General features: G+C 39.5%; 1 protein-coding gene across 2 annotated transcripts; it reads left to right on the plus strand.

Annotated features, from left to right (window-relative positions):
* The first annotated feature begins 120 nt into the window (after positions 1–120).
* HCFC2 (host cell factor C2) lies at positions 121–20,016 on the plus strand. Of its 2 annotated transcripts, XM_055710774.1 has the most exons (16): positions 121–393; positions 2,363–2,511; positions 2,899–3,059; positions 4,040–4,248; positions 4,748–4,832; positions 5,910–6,013; positions 6,585–6,773; positions 8,057–8,242; positions 8,650–8,753; positions 9,763–9,925; positions 10,933–11,133; positions 12,341–12,411; positions 13,647–13,784; positions 15,094–15,279; positions 15,765–16,050; positions 17,122–20,016. In XM_055710774.1, exons 1-16 carry the CDS (start codon positions 228–230, stop codon positions 17,145–17,147), a joined length of 2,424 nt encoding a protein of 807 aa, XP_055566749.1. In that variant the 5' UTR covers positions 121–227; the 3' UTR covers positions 17,148–20,016. The 2 variants fall into 2 exon arrangements, with proteins under 2 accessions (XP_055566749.1, XP_055566748.1); XM_055710773.1 differs by having other exon boundaries at positions 15,765–20,016.
* The last annotated feature ends 1,942 nt before the right edge of the window (positions 20,017–21,958 follow it).

Genomic DNA, 21,958 nt, shown 5'->3' on the forward strand with positions numbered 1-21,958 from the left:
CGAGGGGGCGCAGGCTACCGCCCAGCTGCCCATCGCCACCACCCCCGGGCGGCGGAGACCGGCGGCCGGAGCGCCCCTTCGGTGGCGGGAGTAACGGCCGCTGCCGGGCACGCGCCCAGCCCCGCCGGCGTCACGTGACCCGCGGCGGCGCCCCGCCGCCACCCGCCGCTCCCCTTCCCCCGCCGGCCTGCCCCGGCCGCGCGGTGCATTGTGGGAGTGGCGGTAAGATGGCGGCGGCCGCCGCTGGACTGAGCTGGAGGCGGGTGTCTTCCTTCACGGGGCCGGTGCCGCGTTCCCGCCACGGGCACCGCGCGGTCGCCATCCGCGAGCTGGTCATTATCTTCGGGGGCGGCAACGAGGGCATCGCCGACGAGCTGCACGTCTACAACACGGGTGCGCGGGGCGGGGCCCCGGGCGCGACTCGCGGCGGGCGGGGGGCAGGGAGCGCGCGGGGCGGGGCCGGGGCGGGGGCGCCCGGGGCTGTGAGGCGGAGCGGGGGCGGGGGCGGCGGCGCTGTCACGTCTGTAGCCGCCGGTGGCAGCGGGAAGCCGCCGGTGGGCGCTGGCTTCCATATGGGGGGGCGGGGGGGCGTCGTTTCCCCGGTCCTCCGCACCTGCTGCCCTCCCCGGGGGCTGCCCGCGGGGCGCTCGGCTGAGCCGCTGGCGCTGAGGGGCGGCGGGCGGGCGGGCTGTCCCCGCGCTGAAAAGCTGCCTGGAGCCGAAATTTGGGGGGGAGGGGTAAAGGCGCCTGTCCGAGGGGTCCTCCCGGGGCTTTGATGCGCCCTGGCTGGTGGTGCGGGGTTAATGCGCATTTCTGGGGAAAAAAGAACCGGGAAAATTCCCTCATGCGCCTGGCGTCTGCCCTGCTTTGCCAGCCCCCCGAGCCGGGGTGCCAGGTGTCCCCAGGCAGGGCCCGGCTGGATTAGCCCCCGCCGCTGTCAGGATCCGCCTTCCCTCTGGTGGCGGCTCCGAGAGCCGGCTGAACAGGCTGGAACAGAAACCTTGGTCAGAAAAGTGACCATGTTGGCACTGGGAGCCTTTCCAAACAGGAAGCTGCCCAGGACCGAGTTTATTCGTGATGAGAGATGAGATGCCTGAATAGTTACTGGGCGGGATGCTGTGTGAGGCTCGAAATCTTTTTGTGTAATTTCAGAGCCTGGGCAGTGGCAGGAGAGCTGGGTGACTGATGGGTGCTTCTTGCTCAGCTGATGTTGGTTGCTTGTGTAACAGTGCCAAACACACCAAAGTGAGAGAGCATACTAGACCTTTAAGTTGCCAACTTTCAAGAATCGTTCCAAAATTATTATTATTGTGCCCTGCTTCCCCCCCCCCCAAAAAAAAAAAAAGAAAAAAAAAACCCACAAGAAAAAAACACAAAAAAAGGTGATGGTATTTTTATTGAGTGATTTAGTGATAAAATCTGGGAGCACAAATGTGTTTTGGAGATAGCTTATTAAGATGGAAATGCTTAGTGTTAAGAGTTCTTGCAAGCAGATTTTCCATGGTAGCTTAAAGATCTTATTTTTGAGATTTTCTTGGGAGGGAAAAAAAAAATCTCTTAACCTTTCTGTTTGGACAGAAGCCAAGACACAGGGTTGTGACCTGGACTGCCTGAGTTCAGGATATCATCCATTGCTCTTGCTATGAGTGTGATGACTTCTGAGGAGCTGGCACACAGCAAGGGCATCTTAATCCCCTGCAGCACTTCACTAGAAGCTTCTAATTTTACACTTTTCCTCTTCATGCTCATGAAAAAAGCTGAGGAGAAAGGAGGCAACATCTCCTGTAATTCTTTGGTTCCAAGCAGTTTAAACGCCAGTATGCTGCTGCTGGATCAGGTGTTCTCATTTGCTTTTTTGCCTCTGTGCCTGTCCTCTTCCATGTATCAGCACAGTGTTCTGTAGATACTAACGTGTCCAGAACAGTGTAATTAGTTTTTCAATAGGGCTGTTAAGTCCAGGCACGCTGCCATGCTGCTGTAGCTCTAATAATTTCTATTTCTAGGGCTAGCTCCCTCTGAGGTAGCGTTACCGCTTTTGTGTGGAACTGCACTTATGTTCCTCATTAGCCTCTTTTTTTGGCAAGTCTGTTAAATTGCTGGTAACTGACTTAGTTACAGTGACCTCATGTGCTCACTGATATATTGGGTAATGTTGGTTTGATAGAGGTGTTAGCTTTTCTTTTTATTAAAAAAAAATGGGTTTAATTCAATTAAAATTTAGTATTAAACAGCCCATTCACAGTTATCTACAGGTAAAAGATAATTCTGTAGAAAGCACAGGTGTTGAAAAAGAAACTTTCCTTCTTGGTGTTTGAAATTTCCTTTTTTTTTTCTTTTTTTCCTCCCCCCTTCTATACTATAGTTACAAATCAGTGGTTCCTTCCTGCTGTAAGGGGAGATATTCCTCCAGGCTGTGCAGCACATGGATTTGTTTGTGATGGTACCAGAATACTAGTTTTTGGAGGAATGGTTGAATATGGAAGATACAGTAATGATTTATATGAATTGCAGGTAGGAAACGCATGAAGGTATTTAAGTTTTGAAGACTACTTTAATCATTTGTGAACGAACACATTTTATATTATCAACTGCAGAGGAAACTTAGGTGAGCTTTGCTGTGCTCCAGGAAGAATAAACTCTTTAAATATGTTCTGAAGATGGAGAAAATCTAAATAACTTTGAAAAAAAGACTTCCATCTAGTCTAAATAACGTGTAAAATATTTAATGTTTTATGAGGTTTAGCTCTTATGTGTCCCTTTTAATGTATATACTGAGCAGAGCCCAGCATTCCCTAAAAGTAATTCAGAAAATATACAAGTGTTAATATTATCTAATTCTGTTTACTGTGAACAAATATAAATGAAGATATTTCTGAATATATTTTTCATGTCTTTAAGGCAAGTCGATGGCTCTGGAAAAAAGTAAAACCTCAAGCTCCTGCCACTGGATCACCACCTTGTCCTCGACTTGGCCACAGCTTTTCTTTATATGGTAACAAGTGCTATTTATTTGGTGGCCTGGCAAATGAAAGTGAGGATTCAAATAATAACGTTCCCAGGTATGCTGATTTGGTTTGAATTCAATGTCTTCAAAAATAAATTACTAGATATGACAGTGTTGAAAAGGAATATTGTAGGGAAGCTGGCTTTGTACGAAGTACTCACATTTGGATTATTTGTGCAGTGGAGATGTTATATGCTAAGAAGCTTAAATATTTCTTCTGCTAATCCCACAATATGTAACACTGACAGCTCTGACACTTTTGAAGGGAAACCTGAGTTGACTTAGGTATTTTCCCCAGTATTTTGGGTGATGTTTTTAAGTGTGGTGTGTTTATTAGAATTAAATCAGCAAAGTCTCATGAGTCATCAGGAAATTCACAATGGAAGTTTCCTCTGTAATGCTGTGGAAAACAGTTATGAATTATTCTGGAAATTTTTTGAAGTAACAGCTGAAGTTGCCTTTATTATTGGTAAACAGTGCTATAATGCTGCAGTTTTATGTCCACATTCACCTGCCATATAAACTGGAAATTTTCAGCTCAGTAAATGAGGTATCTGGTGTGAATGCCAAGAATCAAATACTCTTATCTAAAAATGTTACCAATAGATTCAGCAACAAATGGCTAATTGTTGGCCAGCTTGAAGACATCAGAAAAGTAACAGCTTCTTTTCACCTTCGTTGCCTTAGAGTTGCAGAAATTAGTCTCTAATGTCCCACGTCATCATGTATTTCTCACAGCTTCGCAGTTTGTTCCAAGTTGTTTACCAGTGTTGAATGTTTTTTTCATGTAATAGTGTATGAAGTATGATACGAAAGCATGTTTCCTTAGAGGCAACAAGTTATAATAGTTCATTTTTTGTTTTAAATCCATTTAATTTCGGTACTGTCCACAATGCCATCAAATGTTTTGAGAATTTAAAATTCTACACTTTCCCAAGACAGAAGTCTGTAATACTTGGAAGTGGTCAGGGTTTAAAGCTCACTTGTATTCTTGCTTATAACTGAATTTTTCATACTTTGACAATAATACCCTAGATATTTAAATGATTTCTATGAACTGGAGCTGCAACATGGTTCTGGCGTTGTTGGCTGGAGTATTCCTGTGACCAAAGGGATCTTGCCATCTCCCCGAGAATCTCACACAGCCATCGTATACTGCAGAAAAGATTTGGGAAGTCCAAAGATGTATATTTTTGGAGGGATGTGTGGCTGTCGGCTTAATGATCTCTGGGAACTTGACATAGGTGAGTTGATTTGCCAGTAGAAGTCAGTGCAGGGGCCTTACTGGCTAAGAGGAAAAATTATAGTACATAATGATTAATGGCATGATGTGGTGCATTTATTATTGAGACTTACACCATAGTGTTAACCTTTTGTAATTTTTGGAATTAAAACAGATACAGCATTGTTTGCGTATATTATCCTCGCTGATTTTGTTACACTTGAGATTGTTTCCTTAGAGTGCTTTAAAGACTGTCACTATGATAAACAAGTTGAATAACCATAATGAAACCATAATATATTTTTTTGATAAAGTGATAACCAATTACTTTGTCAGTATTTCCTGTGGATTTTAAAAGAAGCTGGAAGTGCTTGTTATTGTGTCTTCTTTCTTAAAAGTGGCCATCTTAAAAGGTGAAATTTTGTTTTGTTGACTATTAAGACATATGTTGCCTCCTAAAATACAGGTAGTGAAATATACAGTGACAAGTTTTTTGAGGGTTTTTATTCTTTTTCTTTTAGAAACCATGACCTGGTCAAGACCAGAAACTAAGGGGACAGTACCACTTCCTCGCAGTCTCCATACAGCCAATGTAATAGGAAACAAGTATGTCTGTTGTTAAAAGCTCAACTCTAGAAAGGTACACCTAGTAGGAGAATGACGATGCTTATCCACTACTGCTCAGTATAAACCATCAGCCCTGTAGAATACTTTCCTGCTTCTATTATCCTACCTCAGTGGGAATTAAAAAGTATGATTGTTAATATAAGGGTATCAAACTGTCAATGTTTCTGCATGGTAGGACAGTCTGCCCAACCCACAAGTAGCTTTCCAGGCTTCTTAATGCACCTTTGTGCATTATGCAGCTGTCTCAGCTGGACCTGAGCTGGCTCTGGCAGAAGCCAACTTGAGTGCCTCTGTGTCTGTGGCACAATGAACTAGCTTTTTTACAAAGAAACTGCCCAAAGTGTAGAACTAGTTCTAGGCAAAACCATTCCACATTTTTGTGGGCCATTTTTTCTGTAGTCTGTTCGTTGTTACTTCACTTCTTACCAATGTGGTTTGTTTTGGCAGATAGCATTAATAAAATTGACTTTTTAAACATGGGTTTCAGTCCCTTTTATATCAGTTTACAAGCTGGCATGAGGAGAAAGGCAAGAGGAGAAGGTGTGAAAGCTTTATATCTCATGATTCAACAGCTTAGCTTTTTATTTTTTACTTAAAATGTTAGTCTGTAGCCTGTGTTATGTTTTTAAATTTTGGTATCTTACTTAGATACCAGTCTTATAATTTTAGAATGGTTTATTGAGGGGTCTGCAGTAAAGGGTTGTGGAAATTCTGTGCAAATGTGTGACACTTGGAAAGTACTAGCACTTGGTAGTTTTTAAAAAGATCCAGTATTAACTTCTGTTTCTGGGAAGTTGTTTGAAGAGTTTGGGGTTGTTTTCTGTTTGGTTGGGGTTTTAATCGGTTAACTTACTCAAAAATTTCAGAAGGCAGATGTCTGCAACAATACGTTCTATCTAAAGAGAGTAGACACATACAAAATCTGCTGTAAACCAGAACTGTAAAGTACTGGAAATTTTCTGTTTTGTCCTCGTTTGAGAGAGCACATGCAGCAGATCTGGATGTTAATTGGCTTTTCTTTTCTTTTTCCCTTTTCTCTCTTTTCCTGTATTTCAGAATGTATGTTTTTGGTGGATGGGTTCCACAGTCAGCAGGAGGTGAAATTTCTGCTCATGATGGTGAATGGAAATGTACCGGTTCATTTTCTTATCTTAATTTGGGTTAGTGTTTCTGCCTTTCTGGGAGTGGGTATTTTAAATTAATACTTTCTTAACAGAGCAGAATAAATATTTTTAAGACCCTGAGCAAAGTTTTAGGACACACAGTTGTAATCCTAGCTGACTAAGGAAGATGCCAGTTTCTTACATCTTTCTTAAGAAGTGATTTTATTATTATTATTCTTATTTTCCTTTGAATATTCAGCAGGTTTGCTGCTGCAAATCTGTGCTAAGTAATAAAATACTCCTTCATTTATAGAACACGAGGCAGATTCTGAAATGAGTTTTTTTCTAAATGTGATAGTACTGTCCCTGAATCCTCAACTTCTGATCTTGTATTCACCAGAGAGAGACAACCAGAGGTCAGAAGATTCATCCTGTATTAATTGATTGTATCTTGCAAACTAATTGGAAAGCGACCTTCTTCTTGTAATATTGCAAATTTAAATGCAATTGTCTATAAAAACAGAGGTGATTTATTTTCATTTTCTCTGAGCAGTTAAGTGTATTAATATCTATATTGCTTGTTTTGGAAAACATCTAGAAACTAAATTTTTCAAGTTTCGTTTACTAGATACCACAGAATGGATAGGTCTGATCTCAGATTGCCAGGAGGACAAAAGTAACTTGTTACCAGGGCCAAGAGCAGGACACTGTGCTGTAGCGGTTGGCACTCGTCTGTATATCTGGAGTGGTAGAGATGGTTACAGAAAAGCTTGGAACAATCAAGTTTGCTGCAAAGATCTTTGGTACCTTGATACTGGTGAGTCAGAAATAACTAAAGAGACTTGTAATATGTTCCATATTCTATTAACATATGGGAAGCTGGCATCATTGATGATCCAATCAGCTAAAGCTGTAGCAAACTCAAAGATTATTTAAATTTTAAAGCTTATTTAAATAAATGATGCTTCACTGTTGATTGTTTGAAGGCTACAGCTGTAACTTAAACTGCAAAAATTAGAAAAGCCTGTTAAGAGCCCCTGAAATAACTTTGTGGCTAGATTCTGTATCGCATGCCATAGTCAGTAGATTGAAGATGCTAAAGGGTGTTTTACCTAAACTCAGGGTTCCTGGCCTCTCTTCTTAGTGAACCTTTCTGCTGCTACTTACTCTTTTTTTACCAAATCCCTCCTTCTCTTGGGATCATTGCTGCTTGCTGCTTCCTCATCTCTTGGACAGCAAAAAGATAACGTCAGATCTGAGAAAGGACCAAATTGTTCCTGGGGCTGAAGGGAATTCTGGAGCGCTAATCACTCATTGGTTAGCCGGCTTGATGGCAGGACACTGAGATGGTATCGGGAGGGAGGGAACTAAAATAGTGCTTTTAGGAGAGAGTTGCTGCCTGCTGAGGCAGAAACATGAGAATGGTTACTGGAGATTGTGAAACATTTAGGAGATTGTGGTTTCTCCCCTGCTACACACCCCCCCACCCACACACCCCTTTTGTTTTGGTGGTTTTTTTTCTTTTTCCCTCTCCTCAGGAAGGTCAGAAGATGGTTAACAGGGGAGGGATGTGCTTGAGAGTTTAGCCTAGTCAGGCGTCAAGGCAAGTGAGAGGAGCAGGTCATTGGCATTGAGTCATGCCTAGGCTTCAGTCTCTGCAGAAGATGTTTGAGGGAAAGCTCACTTTAGCTGCAGGGAGAAGGCAAAAAGGAAGCACAATATTCTGTGAATCCTTTCCAGGAATACATAAAGCTTTAAGAGCCAAAGAAATGCATGCAGCCTTTTAGGAAATGATGAGGATCTCATATCTCTGTAATCCCTACAATGATGTATGTACAACCCAAAGACTTACTGGCAGCAGAAGAGCCATTAAAAATGAAGTGTCAAAACTTCAACGTTTTTGAACACTCTAGAATGGCACTTTATATTCTCTGATTTGACTTGTCACCTTTGACAACTGTTCCTTGTTGAATCTGGTATATATTGCACCTAAGTGAAAAAGGAGCTTTTGCTTTTGCTTGCATTATGTAGATACTGCTTAAACTGATAAAAAGAGGGCAATTTCAAACACTCCATCTGTGTTTTGTTGGTTTCTTGTAGAGAAACCTCCAGCACCATCACAGGTACAGCTGATTAGAGCTACAACCAACTCTTTTCAAGTGAAATGGGATGAAGTACCTACAGTTGAAGGATATCTTCTTCAGTTACATGCTGACTCACCAATGCCATCAGTGGCTGGAATACCTGGTACTGGGGTTCCTGAGACATCAGTGCTGAGTTCACAAGGTAGTAGTCAGATCACATTATGCTAATGTTTGTGCAAAGGTAGAGGACTGCATATGTAAGTAATAGCAGTGTGTTTCCTAAAAAGTCATTTAGGGGGACCCTCTTTCTTTGGTTATTCCAAAGATGCATGTATCATAATTATGGAAAACTCACCTTTGACTGTGCCAGTTTTGGCCAGCTACCTGAATATGAATATATTTGTACAGTGCTGGGCACAATTTGAGAAAGGAAACATTGAGGAAGGGATTTTATCTGACTGACTGGCCATGCAGTTTCATTTCAGTCTTACAACCAAGTCTTCCTTCAAACAACTTCACGTCTCCCTCTTGCTTACTGGAATAGATTCCAACTAACATAATATTAAGTTTTATGTAACTGATTGAAGTTTGCTTTTGTTTACCTGAAAGGTGGCTCTTCTCTACATCAAAGTCCACAATCACTGCCTAGCATCCCTTACCCAGAAATGAAGGTGGATCATCCCAGCCAAACAAATAATGTCATTCCTAATAATGTAAGTGTATAGTGAAAAAATGCTTAAGTGGCAAAGTAGTGTGGGAAGCAGAAGAACTGTCAAAACACTTTCTCAGTTTTAGAAGTCCCTTCATACCTTTTAGGACTCAGAAAAAAAAGGAAAAAAACCCCAAAGAGACACCTGCTGAAGCAGTTATGTCTGTTTTATTACATCCTTTTTACTTTTGTGATTGGCAGACAGTCTTTAAAGTCCTTTTCCTGGTAATGCAAAAAGGAGACTGCAACTCTGTTGACTTCCCGAATGCTGACTGGGAGCCTGATACCAGTAGAAATGCTATTCATTTTCAAAATGTTAGTGAAATTAATGTGAGAGGCAAAAATATGTGGGCATATTCCTTTGTTAGTGTTTTTATGCTAGTCTACTTAGTTGTAGGTTCCTAGTACAGAATAAACCCAATTATTACCTATTCTGGTTGTGGAGTTGTACACGTTCCACTGTTTTGCCAATTTAGAAGAAAGAGGGACAAACTCTGGCTAAAGGATCACATCTTTAGAAACTTAGGCCTTTTCTTAATTGTGTGAGGCCTCAGGTCTGTATGGGATCCGTAATGTATTCCTGTAGAAAACACACGCAGAAGTACTGTAAATTTTACTAACAGTAGAAATATCTTAGGTATGTGCCAGGAAAGCAAAGGTTGAAAGCCTCTGTAATTGGGATCTTCCCCATCCCTCAAGTACCCCCCAACAGACTAAATGTATGCATCAATGAATTTCCATGTAATAACATAAGAATGTGAGCTCACTTTGAGATAAAATTTAGTATGTGTCAGGGACACTTCCAAGTCAACTTAAGACTTTGAGTTTTTGTTTTATAATGGTTAAGCTAAGGTGGATTGTGAGGTTGGTTTCTTATTTTAATTAAAAGTGCTAGGGGAATTTGTTGGAAGATTTCCGTTTGTTGTTTTTGAGCAAGCATTTTCATGCCATGTTTGCAACTGAAATTTCTGGACTTTGCAGTTAAACATTAACAAATGTGTTGTTTTGGTTAGGTCCAAGTTTCTCTTTCATCCAACTCATTATTAAAAGTAGAAGGAAAAGAAAAGGTTGCAGCACCTGAAAACAAGATTACACAGGAGACTATGAAAAACCATGCAGATGCTTCAGGATTCAAAGAATCAAATGCCCCTTCTCTTTTGCCTGTTTGTACTTCAAGTAAGATGACTGTAGAATAAAAATTAATGAAAAAGAGTTAAAATTCATCTCATAAACATAAGATTGTTTCTGTCTTTCAGTTTAAAATTATTTGAGAAGGCCTTTATAGTTTAAAAAAAAGAACTTGTGCTAGTTACTATTGTACTTATTTTTACGAGGAAGATACGAGGAAAAATTAATTGTTTGAAGTGTTGCAAGGGACGTGAAATTCTCAATATATTTATTATTATGATGGTAAATGTTTCTCTTTAAATATAAATAGCCATTTTTAACATTAAAGAACAGAATGACAGGGCCACATTCGTTTTACAACATTAAGGTGATGGTAACTCCAGGCTGTCTGTGACACTACTTCTGTCTCGTAGTAGTGAAAAAGCTATTATCCAATTAAAATTTTAGGCAACGTAGAGAGGAGCATGTTTATCTCTTGACTGTAGAGGAAATCGAAGACGACTAGGCACTGATTTAGGCATTTCACTGAAGTGCCTTGAGTTCAGTGTGGTGAATCCAGGCTTGATCGCCTGATCTGTTTGTATTTGACTTTCATGTAATTTATAGGCTGTTGGATTTTTATTTTATTCACAGTGGAATTTAAGTACTGTGTGGAAATTTTGGATCTTAGTGCTAAGACAAATAGGCTTTCACAGTGCTTAATCTTAAATTGAATGTTACAAATCTGTGATACTAATTTGTGTGGTTAATTTCATTTTAGGATTTTTTTAAAATTAATCTTTCTGCAACCAAACTGATATAGAATAGCAAGCTTAAAACAAATGAAATTACCATTTTAATATAACTGTTTATGTATGTCTGTTTATGACTGTGCAGACAGACTCGTGTTAAGGTATATACCTGAAGAAAGCATTAGCAATTAATACAATCAGATCTATTCTAACCTAAATCTGAGCTAAACTCTGCTTTTATATGAAACTGAAGCCATTAGATCAAGTTGAGATTTGTTGGGTGTTATTAATACTGAATTCTGGTTAATATTTTCTTATTTTAAGGTCCTCAGACTTCAGCACATGTAGGGGAATTACATGACTTGGACAAACAAACTGTAAATCCTGATGCTTCTGTATCCAGTACTGTCTCCAGCACACAAACTATGGTAACCCAGCAGGCTGTTAAAACTGAATCATCAAGTACAAATGGGGCAGTTGTTAAAGATGAAACTTCACTAACAACATTCAATTCAAAATCTGAAGGTTTGAAATGTGTTTCACATACTGTATTTTGAGCCATATATATCTAAGGCCGTCAGAGTTCCTCTAGTGTGGTGGGATTCCCATCTTGACTAGTATCTGGGATTGAAATAGGGCTTTGGGCATTGAGGACCTTGGGCAGCCTGGATGATCTCTGCTATGATGTAAATGTATTTTAAAATCAAGATTTTTTTTTAATACGTTTGTAAACCACTTTGTTTCCTGTTTATGCAGAAGCCCATTTTATAAATAGCAGTGGCAGTGAGTTTTGGTGCCCGTAGCAAATTTGCTTCCATTCAGTGATTGTCTATTTAGTCAGCAAGAGACTACAAATAGTAACCTCAGATGATTTTGATTTTAAACAACTGACCTCTGTTAACAAATATGGCCAGTTCCTGTGGCTAGCTCACCACTAGTCAAATGTGGTGACTTCTTCACAGTCTGCTTGAAATATCTGAAATAAGCAGTGAAGCAGAAACTAAACATGTTGGTAGTTTTTCGAGTTTTGTTTTTCATGAATATCAACAGGTTGTGCTTGCCATTGTTTTGAATGTTAACTAAAAAAAACGTATTCTCTTATTGACGCTCTGTGAGTTGTGTAATTTTTACCAAACAGTATCGTATTTTAAAAGCAAAACCCAGAAACACAAGTACAGAATACTAATAGTTCCTTGTGTTGCTCATGTGTATATGTGCTTTGATTTATCTTTTTTTTAATATTCCATTTTAAATTTAATAGATGTTCTTTCCCATTTGTTAGTATTGTTTAAAGATTTAACTGCTCATGTTCAGAATTCAGACTGTGTTGATGTCAGAAACAGTGCATTCAAGTTAAGATTTCATGCTTAGACTATTCATACAATGTCATCTGTGTGTGCCTCAATCTGGTATTTAGATTATTTGTTCACAAATATTTAATATTAATTTTGTAATTCTGTCACTTGTTGGGAGTTTCTGAGCCCTGCCTTCTGTTTGTATTATGTGTAGCAGCAGCCTGCAACGTCAGGCTCTTACAATTGTTCTGCAAATATGATGCAAGCCAAAATTAGTTTTTCATGTTATAAATAGAACTACACGCAAAAGGACTCTGAGACGTACTTTTGCAACAGATACTTGTAAATGGCTGTTGAGGTCAACTTTCATAGTCTGTGGACTTTATGTACATTTTTCGTATCACTTAATCTTTTTAAATACAACCTTTTGTTTCTAGCTGCTGAAACTGCTTATATCATGCCTTCAGCAAGAGTCAGTACTGGACAGACAAATGATTCACACTCCTCTGTAAGTCTGAAAAAGTATAATCAAATTGCTGTGTTTATTGTTCTGTTGATTAGTTTCAAGGGCAATTCTGCTTTCCTTTGATTTTATCTCTGAAAGAAAAGCAGTGTATATTTGGGGCTTGAAGTGAATAGTACGGGGTAAACATTTCTGTTGTAAAACTAATTGCATTGTGTGGGTTTGATTTGAGTCTGAGTAGCAGTTGTGTAGTTGGGAGGAGATCCAAGTATGTGTTTTCAGCTCTTGAGTCATTTTTATTGACTGGCACAGTGGAATGGTCTCTCTGCTGCATGATGTGCAAATGTAAAATGTTTTTCTGTGTGCACAACTGAATTTAAAATGATGTATTAGATCAGACTAGTGTTAGCTGCTGATCTATAGATTTGAAACGTAACTAAACTGACATCTTGATGTTTTTCCCTAGAGGAGATGGGGACTGGCTATGCAAGCTGTAAATACTGCCTGAAAAAGTAAATGCTTCCTATTTCACCTGCTTACAACTTAATACACAAAACCAAGGTGCCACTGTTGCCACCAAAAGAGAGGAGCTAAGGATGGGAAGAAGCAGCTGCTGCCACGAAAGGGTTGGGTGCTTTTGCCAGGAGCAGCTGCCACTCCCGCCCCGTTTCCATGCTAGCAGGGTCACTGCCTGTCAGTGCTGGGCGAGCTGACCATGCCAGCACCCTCCCTGGTGCCTGGAGGCAAGCAAGAAAGGCAGTTTGTCTTCCTGGGCCAGTCGGGAACAGTTCCCGTGCCCTCCACCGCCATCGCCCCCTGCCACAGCAGAAGCCCTGTTCTCAGCTGCAAGCGAGTTCAGCAGCAGCTTGAGAGTGTGTTTGGGGCTGAGGTGTAGCTGAAGCCCAGGTAGAGCTACTGATGCTGGACCATGTTGTGGAACTTCTTGACCTCTGAGTGAAATTAACTCACAACTACATGCTGCTACAGACACCTAGTTCTACAGCTTTAAACTTCTTCCCCTGCCTTTTTAAACTAGAACGTCAGAAGTGACATCCCAACGGTTGTTTTGTTCTTTTTTAAATGATGGACTGTGTCTAAGTCAGTGTATAAGAACCATTTGGTTTTGAATACTGTTTTAATAATACGCTGATATTCATTTGATATAGAAGTAACACGGGTGTGAAAGGGGGTTGTCTCTTACATATACTAGAGTCTTAACATTTTTTTTTACATTATGTTGGAGTATGGGTAGTCTACATAATGTGTTCTTCAAATACTAGAAAACTCCACAAAGACAGATGGCACCGGTGAAAATAAGAGACAGGCAGTGGTATGATGTTGGAATTTTTAAGAACAACAGCGCTGTGGTGAGCCAGTTCTACTTGCTGCCGGAGGAAACACTGAGTACCTCTAACAAGGTAGCTGCTAATTCTTCTTTGGCATAACCTGCACATGGGTATTTTGCAATCTGTTGCTCATATGGATGGCAACAAAATGCAGGAGGCAGGAGCTGGTGCTTACAGGAATTTTGTATTTTGTGACCAGTAGTTCTTCATACATTTTTCTCACCTTTTTTTACTATTTCCTAAATGAGATTAATTTTCTTCTGTTGTTTTTGTATGATAATATGGAACATCTTATTCTGCTATTGCTAATTCTTTCAGTATTTCTAGGCTTAGGAAAGAACCTTAAACTTAGTGAACTTTCAAACCAGTAACAATTCTTAAAAACTAAAAAACCCACAACTTCGTAGTACGTTATTTCAGTACAGCATTGAAATGTTTCAATCAAAGTCTCTTCTCTGTTTTCAGAATTTTTGCTTACAAATTGTTAAAGATACTAATAAGATGCAGGCTGGGATGTTTAAAAAGACTAGATATGGAACTGTAGTGGGTTTTGTAATAGATTTCTCTAACTTAATTTTGTTGCACATGGAAGTTTATATATGAAAATGCTGTAGGTGTAAAACTTCCAAAAATGTTGCACGTTTGGTGGTAAAAGTGTGAATTAATGATGTCTGGCAAACTAGAAACAAAAAAGATGGGTATATGCTTTGTTGAGACAGAAACAAAAGAACAGAACATTTTCTTTGGAAGCACTTCACTATAAATATTACACATCTTAGTTTTAGTGTGTAATACATTCTGCACTATTTACATGGATTTTGACTTATACATTATTCAGAAAGAAAATAATTCCATTGGAAGTTTCAGTCATGCATTAATGCGTATTTTAAACATGCAAGTACAGTAGCACAGAATGTTTCAGAAACCTATTTGTTACTAACTTACAGGGCTTTTCTTTAAAATGACTTTGATTACCTATGCATCAAATTGCAACTCCTAACCACAGGAACAACTGTTTTTGAAAGTAAAATATTTTTAGGACACAGAGTATGCTAATTAAATATTAAACTATGCAGTTGGAAATGCTACTTAGCTTTTACTTTCCTGAGTAAAACTAACCAAGAGGTGCAGTTCAATTTAAATGACTGAAAAATGAGGGGGGTGGTTGGTTAGAGATGTAGTCTGATATTGCATCTTTGATCAACTGTTGTGAGGTGAGCTAGTGCCTCAGAACCTTTATGTAAATTCTGATTTAAGTACGAAAGTATTAGATTTTCAGTTTCAATTAAACTTACCAATTTTGGTTTATCACAACCCACTTTTAGGCTAATTGTGTTCAGAAGATTTTAAAAAATTAACACAAGTGTTGCTTTATTTTCAGATGGAAGGTGCAGATGTGCCAGACTACAGATTACTTAAGAAACAGGATCTTTTTCCAGGCACAGTGTACAGATTCAGAGTTGCAGCAATTAATGGCTGTGGTGTTGGGCCTTTCAGTAAAATCAGTGAATTCAAGACCTGCATTCCAGGTTTTCCTGGAGCTCCTTCAACAGTCAAAATCACCAAGGTGAGAAATAGAGGTAATTCTTGTTCTGGTGTATCAAATTCTGAGATTAAGGTTGTGACTAGAACTCTGGTGTTTATTTGGTTTGTTGTTGGTGTTTTTTTCAAGTTAAAATCGTCGTATACGATAGTGTCAAATGCTTACTCCGTTAATTCTGTTAAATGTAATATTCTTTAAGAAATTTGCTATAAAGAATTATTTTAAGGCTTAATGATCATGTTACCAGATACATACTTTACTCAATCATCTGATAGTTTCCCCATTATTTTCTTTCTGCATCCTTAAATTTATAGGGGTTTACAGTGCTTTTTAAAAAGAAAGTCAAAAGACACATCCTTACCTCCAAGGAGTGATAATGTTAGGTTAGAATTTTCAGATGATCTTTAGAGGGTTTTTTTGCTCTTTTGTTGAGTTTTTTTGATACTTATATATATTTGACTATCTAATGGTTACCTACATATTGTCACATTTTCTTCCTTTTTCTTCAGAGTGTGGACTGTATTCATCTTTCTTGGGAGCCTCCTGCCTCACCCTCGGGAAATATTTTAGAATATTCTGCCTACTTAGCAATCCGTTCCACACAGTTACAGGAAAATCCAAGTCAGCTTGTATTTATGAGAATATACTGTGGTCTTAAAACATCATGTATAGTGACTGCTGCCCAGCTTTCAAATGCTCATGTCGATTACACTTCCCGACCTGCTATAGTGTTCAGAATTTCTGCAAAGAATGAGAGAGGATATGGACCAGCCACACAAGTTCGATGGCTTCAAGGTAAAATCAGTGTCAGACATGGCATTTAAATGGGCTTTAGCTGTTGCAGAGAGAAGGGCATATTGTGTCTCCAGAACCAACAGTTTTCTCAGCAGTGCGCGTGAAGTTCTTGAAATGTTTTTTTGTTCCTTATAGAAGTTTTAAGAAAACTTACTTGTTGAATTTGGCATAACATTTTTAAAAAAAATCTTACTTGTTCACAAGCGAAGACAAGCAAGTACTGAAGTGCTGGTTATTGAGTCTTACCCAGTCCCTCAAATAACAAAAGCCTAGTAAGCTTTTGATTTCCCTGGGTTTCACTTCTGCTCAAATTTTTTCATTCTAATAAGAAGTAATCCAGTTATGCGCAGGGGTGTAATCAGTTTTATTTTCAATCTTTTCCCCGTCCTTATTAGAAAAATTTTTCTTCAGGTGCATTTTTGCAATGCATACACACTTTGAAGTCTGCATTACAGCCAGAAGAGGTTTTGTCATCTTGTTCCTGTGCTTGAATTTGTACAGGTTCATGATGAGTTGGGGGTGGGAATGGATCCACTGAAAATAAAGCTTAGTTTTTAGCCTGATCAGTTCTGCCTCACCTTTGAAGTAAGCTAATCCAGGGATTCAAAACAAGAAGTTTTGTTGGCTTCTCCCACACCTTCCCCTTTCTGGCTTAGCTTTCTGCTAGTTGGGAGCTGGCTTTTCTCAGCAAGAGGTCCTGTGAGCATGGAGGAAGGTTACAAAGGGCAGTGAGGGGAGGCTGGCCACCTGCTGGGGGAGCAATGAGCTGTTGCATCAGTGTAGGTGAGCTCTCGGTTTGTGGGCTGTGATCCACAGGGTGTTGGCTGAAAGCAGACTGTTGAATGCACCACTGCTTGTTTCTTAACGTGTGTTTTTCTAAGATGGAGAACAACAGTGAAGAAGTTGTCTTCTGTAATATTTAGTATTCTGATGCTGTTTTAACCCTGCAGTTGGCAAGCGTTTTGACCATGATTTGTATCCCAGAACTCTGAAACAGTAGTTTGGAAGTATTTGACCATGTACACCCTGTGAAATTCTGAAACGTTTAATAATGTCTCCTTCTTTTTGCAGATATGAAAACATCAAGCTCAAAGTAGAAACAGCATAATAAATCTCAAGTTTCGAATGTAGTGTTTAATGTAACTTGTACTATTTGTAAATGCTACAAATATTTTATTTTTGCATTGTTTCTATCTTAAAAATATATGACCTTTTTTACATTGGAACATCAGCGTTGCGCAGACTTGCTCAGGTGTGAGTACATACAGAAACTATATTGAAGATGGTGGGGTGGAGGACCATACTCTATCCCGTTGCTCTTTTTGGTAGCGATAGTTAAAATGTAAAAAATAGTTCCAAATTATAAATAAATAAATAAATGGCACATGCAGTAGTATTTGAGGTAGAGTCCCCGTGATTGCTACGGATCTTGCATAGATAACTCATATGATTTGGTATATGAGCAAATTCTGTTTGGTTTCAGTTCCTTATATCACGTTCTTCATTGTGGTGCCTGAGGACAAGGCAAAAATTTCCAGTTATTATATAGTAACTTAAAATGTATAAATATTTTAATATATACTTTTTTTGTAAAGAAATAATTTTTCTACTATTTGTAACAAATATCTTAATCTTGAAAAGATACCCCCTGAAGATTTAAAAGGAAAAAGATAAACTTAGTAATTTCTCTTATCGCAAAAAACATAAATTCGTTGTAAATGCACTACTAATATTTAGAATTATCCTTTTGTAGTTGTACAAATCTTAAACTTGTAAATACCAATGTTTACAAGAGACCTTTCTGGTCTTGTATTAAAACTTCCATGAGATTCATTCTCTTTTTTTTAAATCCATATGCTTTGCTTTTAGCATATGCTTGCTTTTTGCACTAATAATAACTTACCTCATTCCTGTGTTTGTAATCACTTGTGTTGCTTCCATGATGTTTTTGTAAAACTTCAATCTGAAAATTTTAACCAAAGTTTAGAATACATGGTAAGCAATTTTGCACATATTATATGGCAACTTTCAACATATTTATTCCAGTTAATCTTCTTAAGTGCTTGTTTGCTTTACCAGTATATTCTACCAATCAAGTTCAGTATCTCCCTTTTACTATGCATCATTTTACATTAACTAGCTAGCTGATAAATTCAACAAGCATTACTTCTAGGAATAGGTTGATCCATTCCTATGCTAAAAGAAAAAATGTGTTCACAGTAGTGAAATAAAGGTAAACATTTTAAATGCTATTTATGTATCTATATATAAACCTGTGTTTACCAAAGTGTAGAGGAAAATGGCTGAGCTGGACAAGGTCACTAGGTGAATAGATTGAGGCACCTAAATAAGATTTATTTTAAAATCAAATCTGATTTATTTACTGTGCAATTAAGTTTATACTTTGCACTTTAATTTTGCCCCGAATTTCTTGCCTCTGCCAGTTAAATTTGTCTTAAGAGCGTTTGTAAATATATAAACTAAAATAAATGATGTGCCTGGTTTGGTGGGAGAAGTATCACTGAAGTAGTAGAGGTGTAACAGCTCAAGTATCCCAGAGCAGATTTAATAGCCAATTTTTAGCTACCCTGAAAATCAGGGTCATAACCGAAGTGCTGATGCAGCCTTAATTATCACAACACGTCACATGCTATAATAGCTACAAAATGCTGGGGACCATACATTGCTATAATAGTGTTAATTGTGGCACAGGAGTAACACACGTGGCTTTACTCCAGAGAAAAATCTTGTGTTTATGACAATGACAGAGATCCCAGATTCACTTTAAACAGTGTTTTTAGTATGAATGTATAGGACTTTCCTGAAGTTAACTGGCTTTAAAATATTTGTGTTTTAATGGTCCATTTCATCAGGTATGAACTCACTACCAATACTGTCTGATAACTAAAACACCATACACACGAACTGTTAACTAGAAGAATAGAACTTGGGTTTTCTTATTAGTACTGTGAAAGAAGCCTTTAGAGAAAACAGTTGTGGCTTGATTTTGTTGGTTGATAGCTGTGATTGTAGAGTTGTTATTTAAGAATTAAATCTGTTGGGTATGTCTGGGTGGAGTTTTTTTGCACTTGGTTTCACACGCTTTGCACAATTTCTTTTTCAGTGGGTATGTCACAACCACCAAAGGGTAAAACTGTGGTGTTTTCAATGAAAGTATAATTTCCTTGTAAGTGTGCTTTCTTCAGCTGACTTGACATAAGATGTCACTTTCTCTTCTTTGTCCAAGTTGGGTGATGTTGAATAGTGCTCATATGCAAATCTTCAGTTCGTCACGGTTTTACTTTAAAATGAAATTGTGGTACACACTGTAAAATACACTTTGTGGTCTGTATTTATAATGTCTAAATCCCACCTGTTTGCCTATCAACTAGATATCAGACAAATACTGATTGTTTTGTTTGAAATTCGTTTAGAAGACTGTTGACATCGGCTCTTTGAGGATCTGTGTTACCCATTTATTTCATACGTTGCTAAAGGACATGTAACAGAAGCTGAAATCTATCAGATGGCAGTATCCATATTGTAGGAATGTCTAGGTTTACTAAACTCCTTAGGGAAGTTGTGACTGTGTAAGTATAGGACAGTTGTGCCGGTTATGGCAGACACTGCTGCAGCTTCACCTTAAGAATGTTCTTGTGAAAGTGGAAATGAAGTGAAAAATAACCTACACTTTGTGTTTTCAAAGTAATTATAGCAATATCTTTTGAATGTAGTTTGGAGTAGAGCACATGATCATGCCATAAACTCTGAAGATGTAATAAGTATTACTGTTGTTATCCGATATTTCAGGTTAGCGAATTTGATGTGAACTTAGTCTTACAGCCTGTTACTTAATGACCTCTACAAGGAAACTGACATTTTGTACAATTCAAGTTGATCAGTCTTATTTCAAAGCATTGTTTGTTCTTTGTAATAAAGTGGTTGTCCTATCAAACACATTGGAAACACTGAAGTGTGTGTCTGTTTTTTCAAAGGTCTGAGTGTACAAACTTCAAATTTCTGCCCTCCTTTAGAAAAGGGCAGAGGAGAAAATACAGAGAAGAGAGTGAGTTATTTGTCTGTGTATTTTGTGTGTGTATAATGATAAGCATTATGATGTTGAGCATTAATCTTTTGTAAAAATTATTTTCCAAGTTACTTCTTGCTTATCTCGTGGGGTTTTTTCCTTAGTTTTCTTAGGTTTTCCCCACCCCACCTTTTCCGGCAGTTGCTGAGCTCTTACTGTTACTCAGCCCCCTTCCATGCCTTTGTGCCGTGCAGCTTGCTAGCTGTGGCCTCTGAACTGAAATTTTGGAATTACTTGCCCGGTCTATACAGTGGTTGTGTTGCTGCTGTTCAAAATGAGCGACAGTTTGCTATTGCTTTGTTACAGTTTGTTAAAAAAAGAGGATACGAGTGAGCACGTGCCGTGCTCAGAAGGCTTCCAGTAAGGACACGAGCTGTGTGCACGGCCCACTGCTCAGAACGCCCCAGTCTTAGGGCAAGTTGCTAAATTTCCGTGGTGGTTGACTGTGGGGTGTTCCTGGGGAAACAAGTAACACGTGTTTCTAGAAGCAGGGGAGCAGAGGAGCCAGTGAACTGAAAGGTGGGCAGGATTGTTTCTAGAGCTCTGTAAGAGACTTCACGTAAACTGCCAAAAGCTGTGTGCTCCAGATTCATTCCTTGTGTTCTGAGCTTTGTCTACCGAGTAACAGAGTAACTGCTGTTGTTTTAAATTATTTGTGATCCTTCCATTAGTGGAAACAAATGGGAAAACCTAAACAAGCAGTGAAGAATGCACTCATTGTGCTCTTTTCTTTCTGTTAGTAAGATTCTCAGGAGTTACTTTCTCTTTAAGGCAGACTTGAATTTGCTGTATGAATTTATCTTAAACATTACTCAGAATTGTTTGCGGTTTTTTTCTTTATACCGTTAGCTGGTTCCTGGTGTGTTTTTATAACATTTTCCAGTGAGCTGAAGGCCAGGGCTTTTATTCTGTGGCTTCCAGTCCTGACACAAGCGTTTCCAGGTTCCCAGGGCAGGGGTGGAGCACTGACCGCTGGCATTGTGTTGGCAGTTGTGTTCCTCCTCCTGTTAGCAGTTGTGAAATCTTCCTTGTGGTGTGTTTTCCATTGATCTGACGCTGAGTGGAGATCCTTTTTTTTTTTTTTTTTTTTTTTTTTTTTTTTTTTTAGAATTTCATAAGTTAGTTGAAAGTAGCAGGAATATGAGCTTAAATTGGATCCTCTTGCTCCACAAATGAGTCTTTAGGATACTGCATCTCCAGTGCTTCCTCCAAAGAGAGGGAATCCTCACGGCGTGCTGCGGGGCAGGTGGGATGGCTGGGCACGCAGCTGGATCCCAGTGTGAACGAATGGTGTCAGGTCTTAAGAGAATTTCTCTCTTGCACCTGCAGACCCCTGCTGTGGCCTTACGCAGGCCTGGCTTGGGAAATACCACTACAAAATCCCAAACCAAGGCCAGGTGTGTTCCCTGGCCTGAGGACAAGTGACACGGCAGGGTCCAAATCCTGGCTTCCCCCAAACCGAGGGGTGGTGGCTGCACCCCTTGCAGTCTCTGGCAAGTGTCAGCCCCCAGCCTGGGTCTGGGGGGAGCCTCGGCTGCCGACAGCATGGGTGCCCAGGGCCATGGGGCTCGGTGCTGGGGTCCCAGCCCCCTCTGCCCCCTTCTCCCCCGCTTTCCTTGCCCACACATCCCCCAGTCATGTGCTAAAGCCACCAGTTGGCCATGCTGCTGTTGTGTAGAGAAAAAGAACAGATAATGGGAGACTCGGGCCTGGAAGGCATGAGGCAGAGGGTTGCTGATGTGTTTGAGATACCATTAAATGAGACAGTAGGAGTTTGCTCTGCTGGGCTCCATCAGCTCAGCAAACAGGCAGAGCATGGGA

Source organism: Falco cherrug, chromosome 5 (assembly GCF_023634085.1).
Source record: "Falco cherrug isolate bFalChe1 chromosome 5, bFalChe1.pri, whole genome shotgun sequence".
In the NCBI taxonomy this organism is placed as follows: domain Eukaryota; kingdom Metazoa; phylum Chordata; class Aves; order Falconiformes; family Falconidae; genus Falco; species Falco cherrug.

Bases quoted from the DNA above. Each gene is read 5' to 3' on its own strand.
- HCFC2 (XM_055710773.1), top strand. From the start codon at position 228: ATGGCGGCGGCCGCCGCTGGACTGAGCTGGAGGCGGGTGTCTTCCTTC. The intron at 394-2,362 runs GTGCGCGGGGCG...TCTATACTATAG, and splicing joins GCTGCACGTCTACAACACGG to TTACAAATCAGTGGTTCCTT. The intron at 8,754-9,762 runs GTAAGTGTATAG...TGTTTTGGTTAG, and splicing joins ATAATGTCATTCCTAATAAT to GTCCAAGTTTCTCTTTCATC.